Raw genomic sequence first — 26139 nt, 5'->3', positions numbered from 1 at the left:
ACTATTTGTTTACTGTTAAGCATTCAGTGACAAATCGACTGGATAAATTCCATTAGTATTCATGACATTTAGGAAAATTGTTTTATTGCATAGTTTTAAACAGATACAGCACTTGGATAGAAATGTAGAACAAAATAACTCGGGATCAGAACAACATTCCTCACATTCACACAAATATACTGAAACTACAGTAGGCCCATTCAATCCTTAACCACTCTGTACAACGCAAGCTTTAGTGACATGTGGTTTAGAAAGCAGCGATCATTGATAAATAAAAACAGAAAAAAGCTCCCGGAATGGAAATAAACCCACAAAAAAGAAGTAACAGGGCACATCTCCCAATGTCCAATTTAAATTGTTTTAACTTTTAACCATGATCAATAATGCACTATTCTAAATAAGTATTTTATCTTAGACATTAGCAAGCACACAGTACATACAGAGTCTTAAATTAGTCTCATGCTGTTAACGGTGCCCACAAGATATGATCTCTAATTGATTGCCATCATATCTACATGCAGAGGAAAACGGGTCCCCATCGGTTCCCTTGGCACATCCCAAATCAAACGGGTGGGGGGGAATAAATATATTACTATGATTATAATCCATCCCAATTCTCTCATCTATACAGATGTCCTGAGGTCTGATTCCCATGTACATTAATAAATGAAGATTCTGTATACCTTGTGCCCCAAAACCAAATAAAACCATGAAGGAATGCAATCTACTTTGGAAAAATCTCCTTTCAGTCCTTGAGTGCATCATCTTGGTGCCCCATTTATACACAATCAAACCATTTCCCCCCATCTTTAATTACCCAGTGTAAATAGGGTAAAAATAAACCATACAGTTGGAATGCATGTCTCCAGATGATATTCCTCCTCCCACTGCAATCACATCCACAAACACCCACATTTCCATCCCTCTGCCCACGATGTACAATTTGTGCTCTGGGGAAAAACCCTTGTATGTGAAAATGCACTTGACTTTGAAGACAATTGTATAATAACAAATTAAAGATAAAAAGAAAAAGGCACTAATTAAATGCTTGTGAAATTCACATCGACATGGGGCAGAGGGCTGACGACAACTTACAGAACTAGAATGGAAATCAAAATCCAAACTCTGGATGAGAATTCCGTTCTAGATTTGTAGCAAAACGACACACTCTTGAGCTTCTGGACTTCCTGGACTGAATGGATGACAGTGGTAACATTTCAACATGACCAGCTCAGTCTGAATCCTCATCATCCAGGTATTCATCTGCGTTGCTGTGGGATCGGGTGAGGTCTGAAACACAGAAATTAACAAATGAACGGAATGGAAGGGCAATTTTTTGTTTATTATTATATTATATTATTTCGTTTATTTATTTATTTTTATTGTATACAGCAGGGGTCTTCAACAGGGGATCTTTGTGTGATAGAAACTTTTTTCTCCTTTTATATTAACCACTTGAACCCTACCTTTTATATTAACCACTTGAACCCTTGTGTCCATATTCTGAGAACTTTAGCCGAAAATAGCCGATCTACAAGCTCACAAGCTTTGGTGTAGAGGGGAAAAGAGCAGACTAAGTACAGAGTGAAAGGTCAAGTTTATTAAGTATTGACGGTTCAAGTGGTTAAATATCTGAAAACACAAATTGACATGAATCCAAAATACACTGACGATTGTGCTGTCAAACAATGAAACTATAGGGAATCTATGAAAAGGTTGTGGGGGTCCCTGCTTCATCTCTCTCTCAACTAAGGGGTCCTTGGCCTGAAAACATTGAAGACCCCTGGTATACAATGTATGTGTGTCCAAATCTCTTTGGTGCAGGATGCAAGGCTGCCACCTGCTGCTGGTTGTGACTTACTGCTTCCCTGTTTCCTTTTGAGAAGTGAGGCACACTGGGCGTTGGTGGCCATCTCAAGAGCTAGCTTCTTCTCGTTGTTCTTTATGTCTACCCTTGCATCTGAAACACACAGATTTAACGTTTTACACCTGGGAGCTATTATACTGTTGAAAGACACAGATCACAAGCAGAAAGTGGTACATGCATGTACTTGTAAAGATATACTGTATAATGAAGCTGTGAAAAGGTATACTCACTCTTATTAAGCAACATCTCTACTATGTCAGAGTAGCCCTTCCAGGCAGCAGCATGCAGAGAAGTGTCTCCAAGTTTATTCTGAAAAACAAAACAAAAAGGTTTTCCCAAAGAACACCCTTTTAACTCATTTGCTACCCCCTCCCAAGTCTCCCGAGTTATTCCCCTACTCTGACACCGCCACGACCGAGTTTCGGGCCGTTTTTGCACCATTCTTTTCTTACTAATTAATTATCTACTAGGCATGATCACGAAATTGCATGTTTGACCCCCATACCAACCCCATCTTTCAAATATGACAGCCATGTTTGTTTACATTTAAGAAAACATAATGGCTGCCATCTCATGAATGCCTGAACGGATTTCCAAGCGGATTTTTTGTTTGAAAGCTGTGAACGGCGTGCATACACGTGGTGCATGATCTATGCATGAGCGTGCATGATACGTGCACCATGAATTACATGGAAGTCTATGGAGACTTGTGGCATCCTGGCACTTTAAAATGCAGCGAATGAGTTAACATTGCAACATCATCCTCATCCTCATCATTACAGTGAAAGACGAGCCCCAGTAAAATTGGAATGTCACAGAATTTACAAAAGTCATGGAATACACGGGAATTTTGTGGACCCTGTTTATTTGTGTTATTCTTATGCAGTCTGAATTGTATTTTCCTCCAGTTATATTTTCACTATGGTCATGAGTAGCCATTCACCAAAGGCTCAAGTTGTGGTAGCAAGCATGCCTGGAAAATGTACATTGCAGGAGCTTTGTTTGCAAAACAACAAATACAGAGATGGTGTCATGTGAGTCAATGACAAAAACACTAAATGTAAAGTATGTGCCGATGGCAAGAACCAACCCTGTATATTTATCTAGGTTTCTTTTCCTTTTCTTGAATGCATCTGTACATGTTTGAGTATTTCAAAAGGTGTACCGAGTAGCATTCCATTGCTTGTCCCCTGTACAACTTTGCAATGAGCCGTCTTTCTAAACCACATCGTTCCAATAATCCGAAAGGGATGATCACATAGCAACTTTGCAAATAAATGTCTAAGCAACATTATTTCCATAACCCAAGTTATTAGTCAATGTAATTGACAATGTAATTATAATTGACTTGATGTCATAGTCTCTACATAATATACTGTATATTAAATAAATATAATATATTAGAAATGTAAAATACTCATACTTGGTATATGGGTACTCCTACTCAATCAGGAAAGACGTATCTGTGCAGTGCACCTGATTTCTTTTGTCAGTTGTTATCAATAGGAGAACCAGGATTTCTATCTGCACCCCTGGGATGTTGCCATGCTTGTCCTGCTAATTTACAGTTGAGATCTGTCATAGCATGTAAGGTTTATTAGCTCATGTAACTATTATAATCATGGAAAAGCCAGTAGATTTTACATTTAATCAAAGGTGGGAACCCTGTTAAAAATAAGACAAGGACACTGCATAAAGATGTCAGCCTTGTCATTATTATCCATCCCAAGATATACAACCCTTTGTAACCCATGCATACCAACAGGCAAGCCAAAGGTGCAAGCGCCATACTTGTATTCACAGCCAAAATAGCCATCTAAAAGCTGCAGTGTGTGGCAAATGGAAATAATTTAGGAATTTCACCTATAATTTCCAAATTAGGGACGCCAGATTGAAAGTGGTTAAAACAGCATTTGTTTCTGTATTGTGAAATGGGTGTGTACTAAGTACTGAATACTGATATAGTAAATTAAAAAGATAATTAATTACTTTTTGTATAGTTACATGTATATTGCAATAATAATAATGTGTGGTTGGTACAAAATTCCAAGGCACACCATTTTGGAAACACTGACATAGTGGATGCTGCCCTGTTAACCTGCAGTGAGGGAACCGCCATCTGGTCCTTACACATTATGTTAAATGAATGATTGTCTTAACTGCTTCTAACCTGTTGGTTGAGCTCCACATTGGCCTGGCCCAGTAACAGCTCCACCACATCTGTCACAGAAACAAACAAGAAATGATTTACTTAATGGCATATTGTTGGCATAAATATGATGTAGGAATGGTGATGAATTACAGTCATAAAGTTACAAGTTACAGTTTCACCTCATCTACAGTCAATTTGCCACCTGTCAATAACAGCTTTATTCAATTAGTAATTCAGTCAAATTATTCAAATATGTATGCTCTAACGCAACAGGATAGTTGATTTTGTTTTCGACATTAAAAACTCCTAGTTTCGGGGCGCCCACTGGCCTATAGGCGCATACCACATAGGCTCTGATGCATGACAGTAGGTCGCGGGTTTGAGTCCCGTTCATGACAACTTTTGCTGCGTGTCACGCCCCATCACTCTCCCCATTTTCTGTCAGTCTACTGTCCTATCAATAAAGGCATAAAAGCCCCAAACAAATCTTTAAAAAGGTTTCAGAGTTGCATCCTAGATCCTACAGTATAATAGGTCTGAACCAATTCTTTCATTCTGAACATCCTGGGTATATATTCTGATACAGAGGTTTAAAAAAAAACTAGTATCTTCAATAATGCTTCAAAGAAGTAACTTTTCCATCACATCTGCATATTTAATTGAGTCTTCTCCTTCTGTGGTTCATTACCTTTATGTCCCCCATGGCAGGCCCAGTAGAGGGCAGTGTTTCCAGCCTTATCCAGTCCATTGATTCCAACCTTGTTCTCTAAACACTCCCTCAGCCAACTGAGGTTGCCTGGAACACACACACACACACACACACACACACACACACACACACACACACACACACACACACACACACACACACACACACACACACACACACACACACACACACACACACACACACACACACACACACACACACACACACACACACACACACACACACACACACACACACACACACACACACACACACACACACACACACACACACACACACACACACACACACACACACACAGGATTATAAAAAATGCAAATGATGCCTCTAAAAGTGATGATGTGGAAACATGCAGAAGGTCAGCTCACCTCGTTTGGCTGCCTCATGCATTGGGTTGTCAATGGACTCTGCCTGTTCGGCCACTGTAGGAGAGGTCAATGAAAAAACAAGAGTTTGTGAAGGACCCAAGATTCATTAAGCCTCACTACATACTCTGTGTTCGTTTATTAATTTGTAACTTTGTACAAATGGAACCTTTTGCCGTGATACGTTAATGTAAACATTGTGCATCCTGTGTACAGGATAGGCTAGACTAGAGCTTATTGTTTACATAGGCCTAAATCTGTTTATGCCATTGGTTTTTCCCATGGTATACTTTCAGCTGATGGCAAGACAGCTGCGCGTCTTTTACAAAATATTACAACTAAACAGTTAAACACAGATATTTTAAACAAGGACCTAAAGACGATTATATCAACTTTTAACAAATTAGCACTTGCACCAAACATTTGGACTTTATTTTGGACACAATTTAGCTGGAGCTCAGCTCAGGTAGGGTATGTCCTCTCTCTCAAATGGAGCAGTTCGTGAGCTGTGAGTACGTAAATTAGACCCGTAAACACAACTAATGGATATGTATGTACAGTACAAGCGGCAATCCCCACTGCATGGGTGAGACCGTGTTGGAACCTGGGCGTACTGTTGTCAGTAGCCAATCAGAATGTCAAAATCTCAGTTTGATCAGGTACATTACATGGGCGAAAGATCATCATGTTAGTGCTAAGACCTATAGAATATACTTTGTAATACAACCAATAGCTATCTAACAGGCTTGTGGATCTGCCATTTTTTCTTTTGTCAAAACGATTTTAATATGTTATCTACTCACCGTAGTTACTAGGGATTAGCCCTGTCCTTCCTCTGCATGTGCCCTTCCACCAATTACTGTCACTCTGCGGAGGATAGACAGGCAGTGACATCTATTTGTTCTTAGACATTATATAGATTGTGTGGGGATAAGCTAAGTGGGGAGTAAAGAGTAAAGAGTGAAATATGCATGGACACAAACAGAGGAAAGAAAGAACTGAAGAAGACTTACAGGGACTGCAGAGAAACAGAAAGAAATATGAAAGTAGACAGGACATGGAAAAATGGAATCATGTCTGCATTGTGAGCTTGCAGATGTGCTATTTTTGGCCAGTGACACTGCCATAGCCATAGTGTAAAGCAGGCTGAGGGCAGCAGGTAACTCTAAATTATCTCTGATGCATGTCTGACTTACGGTGTCAGAGATGTACAAGATGTCTCCTTCTTCAAAGTACAGCTCGTCTGGCTGAGGAATCAACATAATCAAAGGTTTGGTCAAACAAAGGAAAATTGGAGAAAGCCAATTGTTGCAAGGATTTGTGTGTACATTTGATATTTACAGTTTGCATTTCACCAATTGTATTAATTCATAACAAAAACAATATAAACAATCAGTTGAAGAAAATCTAAAAGATAAACAAATCTTACCGTTCTAGGGTCAAAAGTGAACATGGCTCGGAACACCTTGACCTGACCTAGAATGGGGTAGGGGTGCAGCGGTTAATCATATAATCGATTTAATCAATAATAGTTAAAAAATATATAATCAATCATTTCATAAAATAATCGATTAATAATCTATCCCTATTTTTCGTATGTCATTATAAGCCAAAATTATAAGCCAAAATGAAAAAAGCCAGTCCCGGGGCGCCCGCTGACCTACTGGTCCGGGCGCATACCACTTAGGCATTGCCACATAGGCATGGATGCCTCGTGGTGTCGCCGGTTCGATTCCCGATCTGGACGACCTTTGTCGCATGTCATTCCCCGTCTCTCCCCCAATTTCCTGTCAGTCTACTGTCCTATCAACAAAGGCACAAAAGCCCAAAAACAAATCTTTTAAAAATAAAAAGACCCAAATGCATGGGCTTGGATGGGGACCCAAATACAAGGTCCTGGATGGGGACCCAAATGCATTTGTGTGAGAATCAATGGGGGTAAATTTACTTGACCCTTGACCCTAAATGTACCCCCATTGATTTGGGTCCCCATCCAGAATCAATGGGGGTAAATTTACTATAATCTATTTTTTGTCTTAGGAATGCGACAAATACAAAAAAATATTATTGAACTCAAGTCTCCATGGTATCACTAAAGAATAGAAAAAAAGCCATTTTGGGGATGAACTACTCCTCTAAAATAGTGTTAAGTGCATTTGGGCACATTCTTCTACCTGTCCTCTATGACAGAACATAGCCAGGTGTTTTTATTTTATTTTACGGGTTACAGTAAGTTTCAGTGCCATTTTAAGAGTTTTAAGTTTGATCTAAACCAGGATAATCATGACAAGTTTTATATCGTTCCATGTCCCATATGTTCCAAGTTGGAAACCATAAGTGTTGCCATTTCACGACCACATGGAGTAGTAAAAGTAAACGTATTTCAACATAGGTCTAATATCAGGTCAGTGCTCTCCAATGAGGACAACTGATGAATCCAGCGAGCCCTACAGGAAAAAACACTCTCTCTATGTTCCCTTTTTGATCATCCACTATTCCTCAACAACCTAAAGCAAATAGTTTGTCTGGGAGGACTGGGACCAAAAGCCTTCAGAAGTTGACTGTTAGAGTTAAAATGAACAGCACTTTCAGACACTGCCTTGCTCCAAGCTAAGAGGGCTTGTCCTCTATGCACAGTGTCCCTGGGACAGAGCTGCCATCAGGGCCTGTGAGGGGACATGCTGGCTTCAGGGCCTGGGTTTAAGCTCTGCTGAATGGAATGCCACCTGAGTGGTTGTGGTCGAGAAGCAGCACTTGAAGAATCCCTCTTTTATCCATTCGTTTTTCTCCTACAGACCAAACACATTTACAAGCGAGTAGTGTGTGTGTGTGTGTGTGTGTGTGTGTGTGTGTGTGTGTGTGTGTGTGTGTGTGTGTGTGTGTGTGTGTGTGTGTGTGTGTGTGTGTGTGTGTGTGTGTGTGTGTGTGTGTGTGTGTGTGTGTGTGTGTGAGTGAGTGAGTGAGTGAGTGTGTGTGTGTGTGTGTGTGTGTCTTTTCTGAAAAGTTGACTCTTTTGATGTAAATCAGACAACATAGATGACTGAACTGTAATGTACTGTATGTAAGGGTGTATGTATGGATTGGGTAAAGCAGCTGAATTTACCATAATAATGCCACACATAGTGCCATCTCCTTGTCAGTTAAACAGCTAGACAAGCCTAAATCTTGTTCAATCACTAGTACTAGCACAAAGATACTTCTCTTATAATATCCAATACATTTCAGCTTGGCTTTACTGTTTCTATTATACCGGTAGCCAATATTAGTAAGCTAATAACAAGGCTAGGCTAGTGCTTATTGCTGAAAAGAATAATATGAATATGAATAGTTTAATGTTAAGTGATCAGAAATCTACCTCAAATCTTTATCAGCAGATACATTATGTCAGACATTTGTCTATAGATAAACAAGCCTCAATATTAGCCTTACTTAGCCATTACTAAATGATTCTATCCAACACACTCGCCCAGTGTTTCAGAATGAAGGGGGGGGGGGGGGGGGGGGGGGTTCTATAGCTGCTAAGCCACTAGACAGGCCTGGCTCTGTTCAACACAGCCACCCCAGCGAGTCTACTCGACAGGCCTAGTCCTGTCATTCTAAACGCACAGAGGCCTGTGCTGACTAGCCCAGCATTTTAAATGCTCGTTTTCTTTTCCTGCCCATCTAGAGGACAAGCTGAATCCCAAGAGGCTGTGGTGTATGTTGTGTATTTTCTTTGCACACAGTATATGGCTTCTGGATTTGACTTTGAGTAACATATTTTTCCCCCATGCATTAATATTTCAGGACGCTTTCCAACAGCACTATTTTTGGTGCCAGAGATTGACCTTCAACCCCTGCCCAATTTGTGCATGAAGTCCACAAGATCACTAACCCGCCCACTCAGGTCCTCTAGTGCAGACCTACTTGAGGTGCCAACAATGACATATAAAAAATATGGTGAAGCAGCTTTCTGCTTCTATGGACCGACAGCTTGGAATAAACTACCACTACACCTAAGACAGGCAGCCTCGGTGGATAGCTTTAAAGCACAGCTCAAGACCTATTTCTTTACTCTTGCTTTTAGCTAAATTTTTTAATCCCTATGCTGCTATTGACGTCCGCACGGCTCTGAAATTGTTCTTCAATGCTCTATGCTTTTATTTTTTCTTGCTTTATTGTAATCATTTTACTTATCTCTTTTTTATGTATTTTTTATTTCTATTGTACTTTTTCTCTGCTAAGCACGTGTGCTTCATTTTATGCTCTGTAAAGCACTTTGAGCTGCATTTCATGTCATGAAAGGTGCTATACAAATAAAGTTTTATTATTATTATTATTATTAAGGCCTCCCGCTCTAATTCAGCAGCCTTGGACCAATAAAGACTTGGTTTAGGCTCCATCTTACCCAGAATTCATACCATGTGTTTAGAGCCACAGAGTGGCTTCTTGTTCGGAGACCTGTTCCAGGCAGCATAGATTTGTATATGCATGAGCCTCAAATCACAGATTTTCCATTTTCCAGAGACCAGTCATTAAAAGAGTGGTTACTGTATTATTAGGGTGACCATATTTTGCATAATTTGGGGTGATAAAACTGTATTAAAAGGAACGTATCGTGTCTACTCTTGTTACATTTTTGCTTTTCCTTTGCACTCTCCTCCAGTTGCCTGAACTCCTCTCTGAAATATCTCAATAAGCAAGCAAGAGACGTTATTGAGGCTAAAAGTTAGGGATGCCTACCAAAAAATGTAGATCGGATCGCAGCGAATATGACTGATCATCATCAGATCACAAATATGTGCATTTATTTTTGTTTTATTATTATTTATATATCATAATATGTGCTATATCTGATTGGATCGGTATCTATGTCGGAATCGGTATTGATTCTGTCATATTGGTAATCAGATCGAAACTGAAAAATCTAGATTGCAGCATCTCTGAAAAATAAGTTCTTTTGAGTGTTGCCCTTTAACTGGTTTAATTTGCAGCATGTGTATTGTGTAGGAGAGCACCAGACAACAGAGAAGACAATGTAATAGCCTATACTCTACAAGGGTAAATCAATATCACTCATGGTTAGTTTAGACCACAAGCTCCCCCTTCTCTCACTCCACCCTGCATCAGGCATCTGTCAACAAGAAGACGGTGCATACACTAGGGAAATGAACATGCACACCTGATAACTTAACATCACCAGGTAAGAGGCAAGAGGGTTTTTACAATTATTCATTCTTAAATACCGACGAAAGCCAGAATAAAAGTATGCAAAGAAAATGCAAAACTGAGATTGTCAGTTAACTTCATCATTTGCCAGTATTCAAAATATAGTGGATAAGAACATGCGGAGGCAATATGCTGCTCATTATATTTACTTTCTAATATACTGTACAGTTCATATCCAAAAGGGGGATACACAGACTGCAGAATCAGCTTCCAGGAAGGAAGCACGAATGATGCCACTGCAAACCATATTGATTAATCAGCACTTTTAGCCACTGTCCCTCTCTCCATCGACCTGCAGTTTCTCTGCATGGATGATGTTTAAGGCAAGGGGGAAGTCGGCGAGGAGGCCTTTGACTTGGCTTAAACTGTTGTTCTGGCTTCTTGCTATAATAAAAAACGAAATGCATTTCAGCATTTATGAACTGCATCGTGAACAACCAGATAGAATGATCAAACTCTCGTACAGAGTAGTATCGAGTATCTAGACTGAAATTAAATATATGTCAAAAGTTCCCACCGACCGCCGGGGTGCGTCCGCCACCCTCGCAATACATCAGCGACAGTATTGGATGCCAAGGTGTGTTGTTGCGTTCGCACTGACTGGCTACACTCACTCGGCAGGGACGATTTTAAACAGAAAATCAAACACAATTTACCGTGATTCTATTCCTTACCTGGCTTAGCCGGCTTCGGAGGGGGTTTGGACATGATGCGAGTCACAAATTGCACTTATTCTACAAAGAAACGTCTCTCGGCCAAGAAGGCTCTCCCAATGAGGAAGTCACTATACTCACTGTCCTCGGGCTACGCGGAAAGTTGTAGTACGCATGCGCAAGGGAAAACTGTCACAACTGTCTCCTCTTGGTAAACGTACAAAACTGTAAACATTTACTTTTGAATACCAATACTTTACAATGTCAAGTGAGTCTACTCTACTCTATTTCTATTGTATTTATTCTACTTTTCTAGCTTATTATTCTACTCAAGTGTGTGTGCGGGGTGTGTGTGAGATGGTTCACACTTGTAGAATGTTTCTGAATGGAGATGTGTAACTCAGACCACCAACTAGTCTCTCGAGTGTTCAAAGTTATCATTTACCACCATGTTTACCACATGGGGGAGGGGCCGGACGTCAGTTTTGATTAGGTTAGCGAATCACGAGTAACTGATAGCGGAAAAGAGAGGGAAGTAAACTTTCCTCTGTAGTAAGCTGGTGACGTGACGTGAGGTTAGTAAACTGTCTGATAGGTGTTGTTACATTACATTTTGTACCTGCTTTATGAACGACATTCACTCTGTCATCTTGCTATCTATCTCTTGCATCGATAACACAGACAGAAGCCACTTCAAGCTGATCCATGAAGACCCTAGTTGTTGGCATTGGCGGGTAAGCAAGCTTTTGAATGATTGAATACTTGAGAAGTTTGCATAGGAAAAGGTACAGCCAGGACAGTACAGTTGAGTTCACTGATACAATTAAGGCCAACTAAAAGGATAAACACCACAAGAAAGCTTTTGGGCTTGTTTAAATTGGGGTCCCTTTTTACAACTCATACAACATTAAATGACTGGCAAATAAAACACATTCACCATTGTAAACAAGCCTTGTGCTTTCTTGGGTTTAAATCCCATTAGTAGACCTTGTATCTGAACTGTACTGTCCTGTGCTGTGCTTTTCTTTTCCTATGCAAACTTCTAATAACTTTTTCAATCAATCAGCATTCCACTCTGCTGTTCTATCCACATGTGTGTAGTGTAGTAGTAGGCTATAATCTCATATACCTGGTAAGTGAAGTTTGCAGGTAGCCTAAAGGCCTGTCTATACTTCGACCGAAACCGCCGTTTTCGGTCAAAAGGTCCTTTTCTACCATAAAATTATATCCCTCGGGACTTCTGAAAAGCATTGGACCGAACTAGAGTTCCGAAATTTGCACGTCGGAAAACACAACTCACCGAACATTTCGGTCGAAGTATGGAGAGGCCTTAAGCATACTCTTGTCAGCAAAGAGGTAAACCATAAAAAAGCTAGCAAATAATGAAGTTGACTATCATGTGTGGTCTGTCTCTAGGATGACTAATGGAGGAAAGTCAACCCTTTCAAGAGGTCTACACCAACAAATACCCAACAGCTTCATCATTGCACAGGATGCATTCTTCAAGGTAGCAGACCTACAACCACCACAAACCACAAATACTTTACTACATGTGTAGATGGGGTTGGAACTGCTACTGTATCTAGCTCAACTACACTATAGTTGTTCTCACTATTTATAGACCCTATTTTCCTCAAAACCTTGGCACCTATCTACTCCTACATACTTACACCTAGAAACAACATTCAAACTTTAACATGTTCAGCTTACTGTGGAATTGTGCATGTGTACAAGATTTTTTGAAATGTTTTGTATTTTTCTTTTTAGATATTTAACTTTTAAAACCTAATTGATACAACTTTAGACCCTTCCTATTCCTTCATACTTTCACCTAGAAACTTCTGTTTTCAAAATATTTATGGCTGCCCCACACACACACACACACACACACACACACACACACACACACACACACACCCTATACTCTACCGCCACCCCACCTCCCACACCTCATACTATATTATTGGCTTGAAGCGAGCCCACATTGTTTCTTCAGGAACAATATTATCTAGTCACTATAGGCATAATGATGAGAAAGTGAGCTCATGACCATTGTGGATTCTTCTCTCATCTTTAGGATGATTCTGTGGTTCCTGTGGACATCAATGGCTTCAAGCAATATGACAGTAGGGCTGCTTCATCTGCCTATACATGTCATTCAGTCAGTATATTACAATATGCAATACCAGTTATCACAAGCCTATTAAATCATAATTTATAATGACTTCCCAATTCTATTATTATTTAAGAATTCATTTTTAAAACATTAATAGTGTAATGGTGGTGTTATAATTTAAACATATTAATATCAACCCACCTTTTCACCAAACAAAACCCTCAGTTGGTCACTTTTTCTTTTCAAACCATTTGAGAAGTTCATAATCTATCACTGGTTAAACCTATGGTAACATTTTACTGCACCAAATTGGAGAAATCCCACGTCACAATCACCTAACATTTAATGTACTGTATATTTGAATGGTAATCTGATCAGTGCTTGATGCCCTCCACATGGACAAGATGATGAGTGAGGTCAAGTCATGGTTAAGAGACCCTGCATCGTTCCTGGAACAGCGAGGTCTGACAGCAAAGGACACAGCAACATCAGTGGAAGAGAAGGTGTTCCTGCTCATAGTGGAGGGCTTCCTTATTTTTAACTTCAGGTAAATCAAGGTGTGTTTAGTCTGAACATGCAGATCATACAGGTCTTTATGAACAAGCTGTAGCATTTTCTGATCTACTGTAGTATATCACCATATAATTCCATTTATAACATCTGAGGATTTTTCTTTTCTTTTCTTTTCTTAGATTATATTATTAATATTGCAATTATTTTACATTTTGATTGGCAGGCCTTTGAATGAAGTAATGGACAAAAGATATTTCATGGAAATCCCTTACGATGTCTGCAAGGAGAGAAGAAGGTGGGCATAGTGCAACCCTCAATGTTTTATTTCTTCTTGCATAATGTTCAGACTAGAATTACCTTTTACTTTAATAGAATACTCAACAAAGATTTAAGAAAGGAGAACTAATATTTATATTAGGATATATAGAAATGTTTCACATAATGCAACGTCATTTTTCAGGGTTTTCTTTATGATAATGACAAGGAAAGCAACGTCTTAATGTCAACGTGTTTGCTCAGCCCCCTTCTCTGTTTGTCAGTTCAAGGGTCTACACACCCCCAGATCCCCCAGGCTACTTTGACGGACACGTGTGGCCAATGTACCTGAAGAACCGGCAGGAGATGGAGGAGATGGTGTCTGGTGTCGGTGAGTAGAGATATCTGTGGCTGATACCCATCTCGGATGAATGTGATGATGACAATTATATTCTTGAGCGGTGCTAAAAGACTTTATTAGAAGTTTGCATTGAAAAAGGTACAGTTTCATGACGGTACAGTTCACTGGTACAAGGTCAACTAAAAGGAGATCCTAGAAAAGACTACGCTTATTTCCATAGGAAACCATTGAAGTATCTCATATAACATTGAATGACAGACGGATAGAACACAGTACTATGCAGTAGATATAGTAAAAAAAAAGTAAATAAAAATAAAATAAACTGCAAAAAATATATACAGTAGGTAAATACAAAGAAGGGTCAGGGGAGGCTGGGCTAGGTTTGTTATTGCCAGTTGCGAATGGCTGCCGCCTGTAAGTGGTTTTTCAGGGCGATTTTAAAGGATGCTAGGGAACCACACTCCTTTAAGGCCTTCGGTAGGGCGTTCCACATTTTGGTTGTATAGCAGAGGAACGAGTTTGACCCTTTCTTTGAGTTGACTTTGGCGCTGCCTCTGGTGTTGTAATTGTGTACGTCCTTAACGTTTATAAAGTATTTTGCCAGGTACATGGGTATCTTAGTGGTGTAGTGTATCTTGTACACCAGGCCCATTGCAAGTTGCTGTACTCTGTCATCTACTAGTCTGAGCCACCCCACTCTTAACTGGTGAGTAGTGGTGAGGTGAGTCCCGCACAGGGCTCATTGGCCAAGCTTTGCGGGACACTTAATGAAATTAACTCATAAAAGGCACCGCTCACTTCACAATAATTTGTATTAATGTGATTGATTGTGGTAAGGAAGGTTATTATGAATGACAGATATTAAGATTTTAAACTGCTGTTGGTTGTAAAGGCAACGATGAATATAAAAAACAGACAATATTTATCTCTCTTTTGTAGTTTTACTAGATGGACTAAAATCAAAGAAGGAGTTGATGGCCTCTGTGTACGAAGATGTTACTACGGAAATAAAAAGGATGATGGCTTAGTTTGCAGGTTGCAGAGGTGGGTCATAGTTTAAGGATATCAGTTTGGCTGTGTCATCTTACTTACTAGTTCCTTTATTATCTAATGGCTCAACAATCTCGTGACATACAAGTTGAGTAACTACCTTTGTACAACACTGTAAGAGATATCAACAAGCTTTGTGGTGTATCTTTTCTTTCTCTCTTTTTTTGGTCATATCCAGATACCAGATTTTTGATGACAGGCTTTTGATATTTTCTTTGCATTTCATTTGCAATACCTCTTCATTTACTGTATATTTTGTTGTGTTCTATTTACAGAGGACTAAGGGTTTGGTTGAATTTGTTGTCATTTTAAAGAAGGATACTACTGATGAAGTAGATGCCATAAAGGTCTTCTGGAATGGGCTTCTGGGAACAGAAGAGATGTTTGTTTGTTCCATCCACTGAGCTATGTGCTGTTGTTTACATTACAATTCTTATTATTAATGTCAGTGTTATTAATTTGAACTTTCTTTACCAGGTACAACTCACCAAGTACAGTATTTCCACATTCATTACTTTGCTGCTATTTGTTATTATTACTAACAATATGCTCTAGTTATAGAGCACTCATCAAAACTAAGTTTTAAAAATGAAGAACTAATACAGAATAAAATAACGTGTAAAATCTGCAGTGTGAACATTGAGAATTAAACTCAGCTCAACATTTTAATTATGGAAAGGCCTTTCAATTACAGTAAGTGTTTTAAGAAGAGATTAAACAATGTGTAATATTTTGACCAATAGTTGTCTGATGTATTTGTGTTATATTGCTACACTGTGATGTTCAGCATTTTTTATATGATTTATGTAACATGAATGGCTGATTGATTATAAATTCTTGTTTTGTTAAGTTTTCTTGTGTCATGTGATTGTATGGGGATCTGGGAGTCACAATTTATCAGTTAAGAGTTCTGTTACTATTTGCCAGACAGTAACAGGTAACCGGTAGAGTCGCCGGAATGAAGGTCGCCGGGAAATGCGGAAGAGTCGCCCGGGAAAGCTCACCAATTTCGGTGGAATTCTCGCCTGCCAGACTTGGTATTCTCTCGCCAACAGCTTTTACATGTCGCCGACAGTGTCGCCGATGTGTTTGGAATACTCGCCTATATTTATAAATCAATTCATGCCCAAAATAGACAACAAAGGGAGTGAGTGAGTGGGGTAAAATCAAATCATTGTATTCCAGTAACATAGTGAACAGTGCATTGATGGGGGTCCCTGGGCTTTCTTTCTACTCCTCTGTAGAGGTCCTGCATGGCTGTCATTCTAGTCTTTTAATTGTCCTCTGTAGGGCCTTGCTGTCATGGGTGGAGCATCTTCCTACTAGGCACTAGTAGGAAGTGATGCAGCAAGTCGAGAATACTCTTGATTAGTGATGCATATCGATTACCGACTTAATTCATTATCTGGAAATATCCAAATTAATATATCAGATCGGATCTAATTTGAGAAACCCCTACAATTTACAATGTAGGCATTTGGCAGAGGTTCTTAATCCAGAGCGACTTACAATAAAATACATCAATACAAGGTAATACTGTACATCAATACATTAACACGAATACATCGAATGCATAGACGGGTTTCTTGTTTACAAACATTGAGACTAAATGCACAGCTGACTGTATCATGTAATCAATTCCGTCCAATCCCCAAACCTGTTGTTTTGGGGAGTGCTACATGGTTTCTATTTATTGGCTAATTTTGGTACCGACCCATCAGTGTGACGTGGACCAGAAACCCGTCTATACATCTCAATGGTGCAGCTGCAGAAGTTGTAGACTTCTGCCACCTTAACCACTGTTCCTTTGTGGTGCGACCAACGCATTCCCTCACTGACATGAACCTAGAGGAACCTGAAGTTGCTCATTCGGACCCCATGATGTCAAGCTCTCACTTCCTCAGGGTAGGCCATCTCATCTTTGACTGTGATTTGGTCAATGTCAACACTCAACAGAGGTGCTATCAGCAAACTTTATGTTGGTGGTGCTTATGCAAAGGAAGTGCTTGTTCCAATCTGCACCACATGGGGTCTGTCTATCATGAAGTCCAGGATCCAGCTGCACAGGGTGTTAATAGAGTTCTAGATCTCTGAACATGATGCCAAACTGTAGTCAATTAACGCTATTATCCCATGTGTTCCTCAACTTCCTCAGTTCTGCTAATAACAGGTCTGTTGACTTGTTTTGTCTGCAGTTGAACTGAAGTGGGTTTAATTTGTGAGGCAGTGGGGAGGTGGCGATATGGCATTGACTAGCCACTTGACCTTAGCTAAACTTAACCATCTCTAAAATGATGCCTGAACACAACAATTTAAAGTTATTCCTGAAATTAGGTCAGGTCGCTTCTGGCTGTTTGCACAATGCATTGTTGGTATGATACTGCCTGTTCAGGAGGCATTATTTGTTGTTTTCTCTTAATGTCATGATTTATAAACAGAACACCATGCATACACATAATACTATGATAATACATTTTGGCAGTAAGGTTCACCCTTTATACGCTATAATTTAAGGACATCTCAACATTTTGAATCTTTATCTGTATTTAGTAATACAATTTAATGATATGATACAGTGTATACAATTGTTACAACTTGTAATACTACTAGGCTAATACAATGAGCTATAGCCCTATTTCACTTTAATTTAATACTGTGTTTTTTGCATTGCTGAACAGAACTGCAGGAATGTGTCCCTCCCTGCATTCTGTACCTACCCAACAGTATCACATTTACACAACATCTGCGACCTTTATGCTACTTTTGAAAAACACATGGTGACAGACAGGCAGTTTCTCAAAGCGTCATGCGTTTACCAAAAGTGCAGGAGATCACTGGAATATTTAACATTTGCTAAATGGCTTACCATTGACTAAGTTGGACAGTACAGGCTTGCCACCACATGTTCTTTTCTAACTTCCCTTTAAACATTTCACACTCCCACAGCTTCCTTTTTAAAACACTTCCTACATGCCTTTAGCTGCGAGCGGGTCTCATAAATAGTAGCTCATAAATAGTAGCTATAAAAAGTAGCTATGGACAGGGCTGTATTTGTGTCATTTTGTTTATTTTATGTTAGTATGGCAGTGCCAATGAATCGCAACAGGCAACAGACATCTGTTAACAACAGACCTATCATTGGTAAGTTGCACATTTTGTGAAAGATTTTGTGGATGTATTAAGGTAAACAGGCTCACTTTGCTTTGATTAGTTTACACTTTACTTTACACACTTTACTCAATTGTGGGTTTGTTATATACCATAGAAGCCTACTTTAATGTATTTGGTCCTTTTGTTCAACGCATGTGTTCTCTCAACCCATTCTGCTTGCATCACAGGTATTTTGACTCAGATTGTGGTAGATGACGTGATGAAACCATTTGGGAGCACCTATATAGCTGCCTCCTATGTCAAATACATTGAATCAGGGGGAAGCAGAGTTATGCCAATCAAGTAAGCCTGTCTTGAATTTGTATTAGCACTATAATAGCCACAAAACAAGGCTACTACAAGTTTGACTTGCGTTTCTACTGCATTCATGTGAGCTGCTGGTTTGGAACAACAGGTCACTGTAATTACAGATTGTAATAGTCGAGTCATATTACCCTATTGCCTACCTTCATTCCATCATCATTCCTCTGTGTTATTTCCCTCACAGACTGACTCATAGCACTGCTGAGTATGAAAAGATCTTCAACTCAATTAATGGGTGAGGAACCCCTTCTTATAGCATCAGCTATCTATAATAGCTTACTCTGTGGCACTGGCATGCCAACTAAATCTACACTTTTAATTTATTGTAGGCTACTATATAGCCTACAGTATATAGTCTGCTTTTTAGTGTGGTTGCCTATAGGGAAACACTATTGTTCTCTTCCAACATTTTGCATATTTCTAGTTCTCTTTTGTGTTCCACTAAAAAGATAACGTTAACACATAAAGTACAGATGGTGCAGATAGAGAAAACAATACATTAAAATCTATACAGTACACACAGTATGGGCTATTTTAAAAATATTATATATATTTTTAATACCGGTGTATATATATACAAACTCTTATCTCTATATTCTAACTTGCTGTGTTATGTACATTAATGCCTGACTTGACCATACCAGTGTCACACAAAAGCATGAAAAGTATCAGATGTACAAGCTCGAAGTGCGAGGCAACGCGTTTCGAACTTCTTTTCATGTTTTTTCATTTGAATCCTGAAAAGTAACAGACATATGAGGTGTCTTAAATATATGATCTGTGTCTAGCCTGCTTCTGGTTGGTGGAGCATCGGACATAGAGACATCAGCCTTTGCCAGGGTGGCTGGGGTCTTCTACAAGATGGCCCTGAAGGTAAATAAAATCTCTAGTACCAGTAGTGGTGCAGTCTGTCTTTTCTGCATGTTTGACTGCCTGACTTTCTGCCTCTGTTAGTGTCTATCTACAGAATACCTTTTTATGAACACATTTTGATTGATTTGAATACATACTGTAAAGGTGTACATATTACATAAATGTGGAAAAGAAAGGGGAATAAAAAAAATAAGAAGGGGGGTATAATAAGGAAAAGTAAAGAAAATAAATGGTGTAAGTGTGCAAAAGGATCTTTGTCATCCCACACCAGTACTTTTAGTAAAGTAGCAGACATCAACCAGAACTACAATCGATCCAAAACAAACAAACAAACATCCACAAAAGTGCAACAGAAAATCGTAAAACATACAAAAGAGCATGCTAAACTATAAATTCACCAATTCAACAAGGTAAATAAGAGATCATTCAGAGGACAAAGGGTCAGGGGATTGATGGTACGGTATAATGGATATCAAAAGAAGTTTGACTAGTTTCTCAGCTTTTCTTTTCTCTAGAACACAAATCACAGCTAGACCATACTCTGATCGACAATACCCACATCCAACCTGCTCTTAAGAATGGTCTTTTTTGCTGCTGTTGAATATTTATTGCGACCACAGGTCGCAGTTTTTACTATAAAACCCGTCAGATCCTGTCCGTCCGTGAGTGGTTCAGTAACGCCTCAATGTCTATAGCTGACCTGTTGTGTGACATCACAATGTTGACTCAATGACCAAGACAGCCTGTTCTGGCAATCATATATGGAGATCCCTGATGTCATCAATATTAAGCCCATATTTGGCAATGCCCATAAATGGACGCTCCATATGGCCAAGACAGAATTAATTTGCAAATCAAGATAATGATATCCATATATGAAGATCACAACACTGACCTCATCAAACCCTGTATATCCATACATGGAGACGACTAGATCATCTCTTAAATCTCCATATATGGAGCTTATATATATATATGTTAGGCCAACCACACTAATAGAATCCCTTTTATGCCCATCAATATTGAGCCCATATCTGGGAATGCCCATACAATAGAATCCCTTTTATGCCCATCAATATTAAGCCCATATCTGGGAATGCCCATATATGGACATATTGTGTCAGTCAAACCAGTGTGGTTGACGTGATGCGAGTCACACTTGCAAATTAATTCAGTCCTTGTTCTTTTTATGCCCATATATGGAGATCCCTGTCCCGATGTCATCAATATTAAGTGCATATCTGGGAATGTCCATATTTGACAATGCCCATATATGGACGCTCCATATATGGCAAAGACAAGACTGCTGACTATCATGACCTGGATCTCCATATATGAAGATCACGACACTGACCTCATCACACCCTGTATATCTATATATGGAGACGACTGGATCATAACCTAGATCTCCATATATGGAGCTGGTCAATATACCTCTACATCTGACCTAGCCTGGGATCCCTTCACTTTTCAGGGTTAGATCAGGTCGGGAGCGGAAACCACTCTACGTCATGTTGTAGTCCTAGACGGACTAGACTTTGGCCGGAACTATCAAACCGGAAACTGTTTTAACCCAAAATAATTCCCCTGCGCTCAAGGACATACAGTACTTTTAGGGCCTACCTAATAAACCCCTTGATGCAGCGTAGTTTTGCTTTTGGAAAATTGGTTTGGTATATGCATCTTTTAGCGTCTGGCAAGACTACACTAGGCTACTCAAGCATTTTAATAAGGATTGGGGAAACAAACGGGGGGTACCAAAACAAAGCGACGGCGCATCTTCTGCTTGTGGTTTCCGCCTAGACCAGATCAAGTGTCCTGTTTAAAAAGAATACCAGGCTTTCCCCCGAGAAAGCCTGGCGACGCGAGGTTACATCTGAACTCACATACTGTATATGGATATAGCTGACCTGTGCTGACATCACAGTTGGGTGCGTTTATATGCACATTCAGAATGGCATTCAGAATGAACTTATTCTGAATAGAGCTTCATACCCAAACGTTTACATGGGACCTGAATACAAGTATCCCTCATTCCACTGTCGTTTACATGACCAAAGGATTAATTCGGAATAGAACTTTGGGCATGCGCAAAGTAGGCCTACTTCAGGTCGGAGAAGGGGGGGGGACAGTTCAGACAGCAGTTCATTCCGAATGGAGCGTTTATATGACAAATGTATCCCGATTGAAACGGCATAAACCACCTCTTCAGACCAGAATGAAAGTTCATTCGGGTCAGACCGGAATGGCCATTCCTAAACGTTTATATGAGCATTTATATTCTGAATGAGCAGTCATTCAGAATATAAGTGGAATACATCTGTGCATATAAACGCACCCAGTGATTACTCGACCAGCTCAGCAGAAGGGTATACATGCCAAAGAACTGAAGCCATGTGCACGTGCCCTTGTGCACACACCCATGTGCGCTTCTCACCCTTAGGGCGTCTTACTGGTATATATATATGTGTGTATTTCAGGCCAATGATGCAGGAGACTTCTTCCCCATTTGGGGAACATGTTTGGGCTTGCAGCTACTGACTGCGCTAGTGAGTGGTGAAAATCTGCTGACAAAAACCGAAGCTGAGAACATAGCGATGCCCCTTAACTTCACTGCAGGTAGGCACAACGAGGCCATGTACATTACGCCCTCAAAATAAGGATGGTAGGGTTCATGTGGTTAATATTAATTTATTTTATTATCAAAAATATTTGCGTGATTTTATTTTATGCAATTTATACTTTTTCATTTCTCACACAGTATTCATAAAACAATCCATGATGTGTGTTTTCCCCCATCTGCTAACAATTATTTTATCTGTCCGTGTATTATAATTTATTTCCATAGGAGGTTGACTTTGCAACATACTGATGAACATTGAGTCAGTTTGTGACCACACCGCTTACCGAAAATAACAGATTTAAACTAAAAACATATAACTTATATATAACTATACATTTTTCTTGCCACAAATGTTCATCTGAATCTTTACTTTTTGAATGGACTTTGGAGAAAAGAATTGGAATGTCTAAAATTGCATATGCTAAATTATACCACATGGTGTCAGTATAGTTGCTAATTCTTAAACTTGAGGGGGAAGTGGTAACTGAACAGGGACCACTTGTTTTTTCCCTCAGCCTCATGTTCAATATTTCCACTACTGCTAATAAATAACTTCTGCATTTGTATGGTAAATATGTGAATCGTCAATCCCAGCATCCTCCTTCCCTCTGTCCCTCCAGAGGCCCATTCCAGTAGAATGTTCGAGGATTTCCCCAGTGACGTCATGAAGGCCTTGTCTCAGGAACCTCTCACGGGTAATTTTCACCACTATGGAGTCACGAAAAAGGTAGGTTCTTATGTCAACCAGTGACTATTTCACATCCCCTGGTTTGTCTTTTTCCTATTTGTGATCAAGTTTAAGCATTAAGTAGCCTTCGGAACCAACAGTTAAGACATGTGGCCCATGCAGTAGGTCAGGATCTTGTTTACTTAGCATGAGGCAGGGAAGCACTGGATACCATTTTTATAATCTTTGGTATGCCTTTGCCGGGGATTGAACCCCAACCTCCCAGGGTGGACACTCTAACCACAAGGCCAGATAGATAGATACCTTTATTATCCCAAGGGGGAAAATGTGTTGCCCAGAGGCAGCACAGCAGTATAAGGTTATTTACAAAGTTACAGAGAAGTATGAAAAAGATAAAAGAAAAAACAAGAACAGAGTACAGTAAGTACAGTAGAGCAAGGTACAACAGGAAAGGGAACGAATAATATATATACATAAAGTGTCTTAAAGCACGACTATCAAAATAATACAGTGCCCAAATCAAAGTGACCATAACAGTCAATGCTAGTTAGTGCAACAAGTATCTCTACATCATGTCAAACACAAGCAGAAATACAAAAAAAAACTACTAACACAACCTAATAGTGCAGTGTCCAAAGGTCAGTGCGATAAAAACAACTAGCAAAATAAATTAAAAATAAAAATAAACAAGAAAGGGTGATGCAGCAAGACGCACAAAAAAACACCCTCCCTGGAAGGTCCTTAGAGGTCAAAGTCAGTGCAGATAAAGTTCCAGTAAAGAAAAAAAGGCTACCGTTGTCCTACGTTAGGAAGGTAGTCCTTGTCAATCGACCGTTGTGTGTCTCGTTGTACAGCTTGAGAGAAGCCGGTACAAAAGACTTTCCTAGTCTCTCACATCTCCGTCAGGCCACTGAGTTGCACATACAATACATAACATGAATGTACAGTACAGAAGTATTATGTTGTAATTCGTGCACATGAACAGTGTTAAGGTTCATTCCCACTGGACACGATAAAGATAACAATAACGATATGTCGGCGTTCACATCAATTATGGCGGCTTTATCGTTGTAGTGTGGACGCTGCCATCCACTTCAATTGAAAACGATATTTTTTATCGTTCTCTTTATTGTTATAGCGCCCAGTGGGAAAGGGCCTTTACTAACATTTGTTATTCCAAGAGGCCTCACAATGCAGAACAGACAAGTGCAAGATATACAGTTAAAGTGATACTGGGTATCTTTTCCTTATTGCAGAATTTCCAAGACAATGAGAAGTTGCGACATTTCTTCTCCATCCTGTCCACGAACATTGCTGAGAATGGAGCCAATTTTGTCTCAACTATGGAAGGTCACCAAGATGTTTTCTCACTGTATTTTCACAAGCATATATATATATATAACCGAATGGATTATTTTACTGTGTGCTTTCCTCTTCCAGGTAAGAGATATCCATTCTATGGTGTACAATGGCACCCAGAGGTGAACCGTTTCCAGTGGAATCCCAGAAGTCACTATCCTCACTCCAGAAACGCTGTCCGTGTAGCCTCTCTGCTTGCTGAGTTTTTTGTTAACGAAGGTAAGGTCAGAATTGTAGGCCAAATTGTCCAAGTATAGTGTTTTTAAAATGATATCATGGTCTCTGGGGTGGCGCAGTGGTTAAGTAACTGTCCACCACCACGGAGGTCATGGATTCAAATCCACTGGGGTGCATCCGGCTTTGTCGAGCGTCTACAATTGGCCTGTGTTCAGGCGAGCGAAGCCGGGCTTTAGGATGATAATCGAGTGTTGAGCGGGAGTTGTAGAACGAAGCCTCTATGTCAGGGGTCTTAAAAGGTTTCAGGCCAAGGACCCCTTGGCTGAGTGAGAGATGAATCATATATGTAACCACCAGTACTTCATAAACTTGACCTTTCACTCTGTACTTAGTGTGCTCTATTTTTCCCCTTTACACCAAACCTCTTTGCTGAAAATAGCCGATCTACAAGCTCACAACGACTCGCACTGCGAGGCGTTGTGAGCTTGTAGATCGGCTATTTTTGTAGATCAGCTATTTTAGTGAGGAGCCCCCGGTGAGGGCTCCTCACTGGTAGTCAGTAGGATACAACAGCAGTGATAACAGAAATGTGTGTGGGGAGGAATCATTTGCAATAACGACTAAATTGGGGAGAGAAAAAGAAGAAAAGTTATCACTACATTCTCTTTTACTTACACTACTCCCATGTTTGCTCTCTTTAGGTAGGAAGAGTTTGCATTGTTTTGATACGCCTGAGGAAGAGGCAGCTTCACTGATCTACAACTACATTCCTGTCTTCACTGGAAACTTCACAGGATATGAACAAACATATTTTTTCTGAGATCTTAAAGTTTTGTTTTCTTGTGCTCTACTTATAACCAATCTGCTTGTTTTAATCATAACAGACATAGAAGTTAAACCATATCTTGAATACAATTTTTTTTTATCATTGATTCATTGAGTTTCATTGAGTCCTGTTAATTATTGGTAGCTATTAATGACTGTTTAGAATAGCTTTGTACCTTGTGCAAAACTTGATTAAATTACACGATTAAAGAAAACTCCTACTGACAGTGATCCTCTTGAGGTGAACAAATATTAATGATTATTTGTGATTATATTACAGTCACAATGATAAATTAAACATTTGCCCGGGACCAAAAACCATGCAATTTCTTAGATTTTTATTTTATTCATTAATGAAATTACTTAGAAAAATCATTGCATTTTTGGAAATCTCAGCATTTTGGGTTATGTTTTTTGAAAATGTTTTGAAATAATATAATTAAAAACAAAATATAGGAAACCAAAAATTAAGGAACCCATAAATGGGTCCCGACCCACTGTTTGGGAACCAGTCGAGTCCATCCATCCAACATAAGTGAACAAGAGCTAAGGATTGGTCTCATCGGGTGTCAATAGGGGGCGTGAGCAGGAAAATCGAGGCAGTGTTCCAGTTTTCAACACAGATGCTAGGTCAGTGTTCTTGCCGTCTAATAATAATAGTCATCTGTGCGCAGCACGGCAGTTCATAATTCCCTTTTATCATTTAGACGATGTGCCTGCAATAGACGTAAGAGAGCCTGAGAGCCCATTCTTCTTTGACGTTTACCTTTTAACTTTCGATTAAGATTTTATTCTTATATTAAGGCCTACAAAAGGCTATTGAGCTTCTTCTTCACCGTTAGAATTGGAG

At 39.5% G+C, this 26139-nt stretch overlaps 3 protein-coding genes across 4 annotated transcripts; 2 read left to right on the top strand and 1 right to left on the bottom strand.

Annotated features, from left to right (window-relative positions):
• Positions 1-73: 73 nt before the first annotated feature.
• ostf1 (osteoclast stimulating factor 1) lies at positions 74-11126 on the bottom strand. Its single transcript, XM_080738307.1, has 10 exons — positions 10997-11126; positions 6544-6590; positions 6311-6361; positions 5918-5981; positions 5118-5171; positions 4708-4815; positions 4038-4087; positions 2098-2176; positions 1862-1960; positions 74-1290 (listed from the first exon to the last, which is right to left on the bottom strand). Exons 1-10 carry the CDS (start codon positions 11028-11030, stop codon positions 1232-1234), a joined length of 645 nt encoding a protein of 214 aa, XP_080594433.1. The 5' UTR covers positions 11031-11126; the 3' UTR covers positions 74-1231.
• On the top strand, positions 10259-16082 carry nmrk1 (nicotinamide riboside kinase 1). 2 transcript variants are annotated; one of them, XM_080738311.1, is made up of 9 exons: positions 10259-10296; positions 11657-11709; positions 12392-12482; positions 13053-13101; positions 13470-13638; positions 13828-13899; positions 14144-14250; positions 15160-15264; positions 15585-16082. In XM_080738311.1, exons 2-8 carry the CDS (start codon positions 11681-11683, stop codon positions 15246-15248), a joined length of 606 nt encoding a protein of 201 aa, XP_080594437.1. In that variant the 5' UTR covers positions 10259-10296; positions 11657-11680; the 3' UTR covers positions 15249-15264; positions 15585-16082. The 2 variants fall into 2 exon arrangements, with proteins under 2 accessions (XP_080594437.1, XP_080594436.1); XM_080738310.1 differs by having other exon boundaries at positions 15546-16082.
• A 2276-nt stretch (positions 16083-18358) lies between these two features.
• LOC308296061 (gamma-glutamyl hydrolase) lies at positions 18359-25284 on the top strand (the record flags this gene model as incomplete). The annotated part of the gene is made up of 9 exons (XM_080739178.1): positions 18359-18411; positions 18609-18723; positions 18929-18979; positions 19533-19617; positions 22098-22236; positions 22861-22967; positions 24185-24278; positions 24369-24506; positions 25166-25284. The coding sequence occupies exons 1-9, from the start codon at positions 18363-18365 to the stop codon at positions 25282-25284; spliced, it is 897 nt and encodes a 298-aa protein (XP_080595304.1). The 5' UTR covers positions 18359-18362.
• Between the last annotated feature and the right edge of the window lie 855 nt (positions 25285-26139).

This window comes from Nannobrachium achirus, assembly GCF_963921795.1.
Source record: "Nannobrachium achirus genome assembly, chromosome: 12".
Classification (NCBI taxonomy): domain Eukaryota; kingdom Metazoa; phylum Chordata; class Actinopteri; order Myctophiformes; family Myctophidae; genus Nannobrachium; species Nannobrachium achirus.
This window is presented reverse-complemented; position numbering and strand designations above follow the sequence as displayed.

Bases quoted from the DNA above. Each gene is read 5' to 3' on its own strand.
- ostf1 (XM_080738307.1), bottom strand. From the start codon at position 11,030: ATGTCCAAACCCCCTCCGAAGCCGGCTAAGCCAG. The intron at 4,088-4,707 runs GTAATGAACCAC...TTTCTGTGACAG, and splicing joins CTGCCATGGGGGACATAAAG to ATGTGGTGGAGCTGTTACTG. The intron at 1,291-1,861 runs GTAAGTCACAAC...TCTGTGTTTCAG, and splicing joins CAAAAGGAAACAGGGAAGCA to ACCTCACCCGATCCCACAGC.
- nmrk1 (XM_080738311.1), top strand. From the start codon at position 11,681: ATGAAGACCCTAGTTGTTGGCATTGGCGG. The intron at 11,710-12,391 runs GTAAGCAAGCTT...GTCTGTCTCTAG, and splicing joins CTAGTTGTTGGCATTGGCGG to GATGACTAATGGAGGAAAGT. The intron at 13,639-13,827 runs GTAAATCAAGGT...TTTGATTGGCAG, and splicing joins TTCCTTATTTTTAACTTCAG to GCCTTTGAATGAAGTAATGG.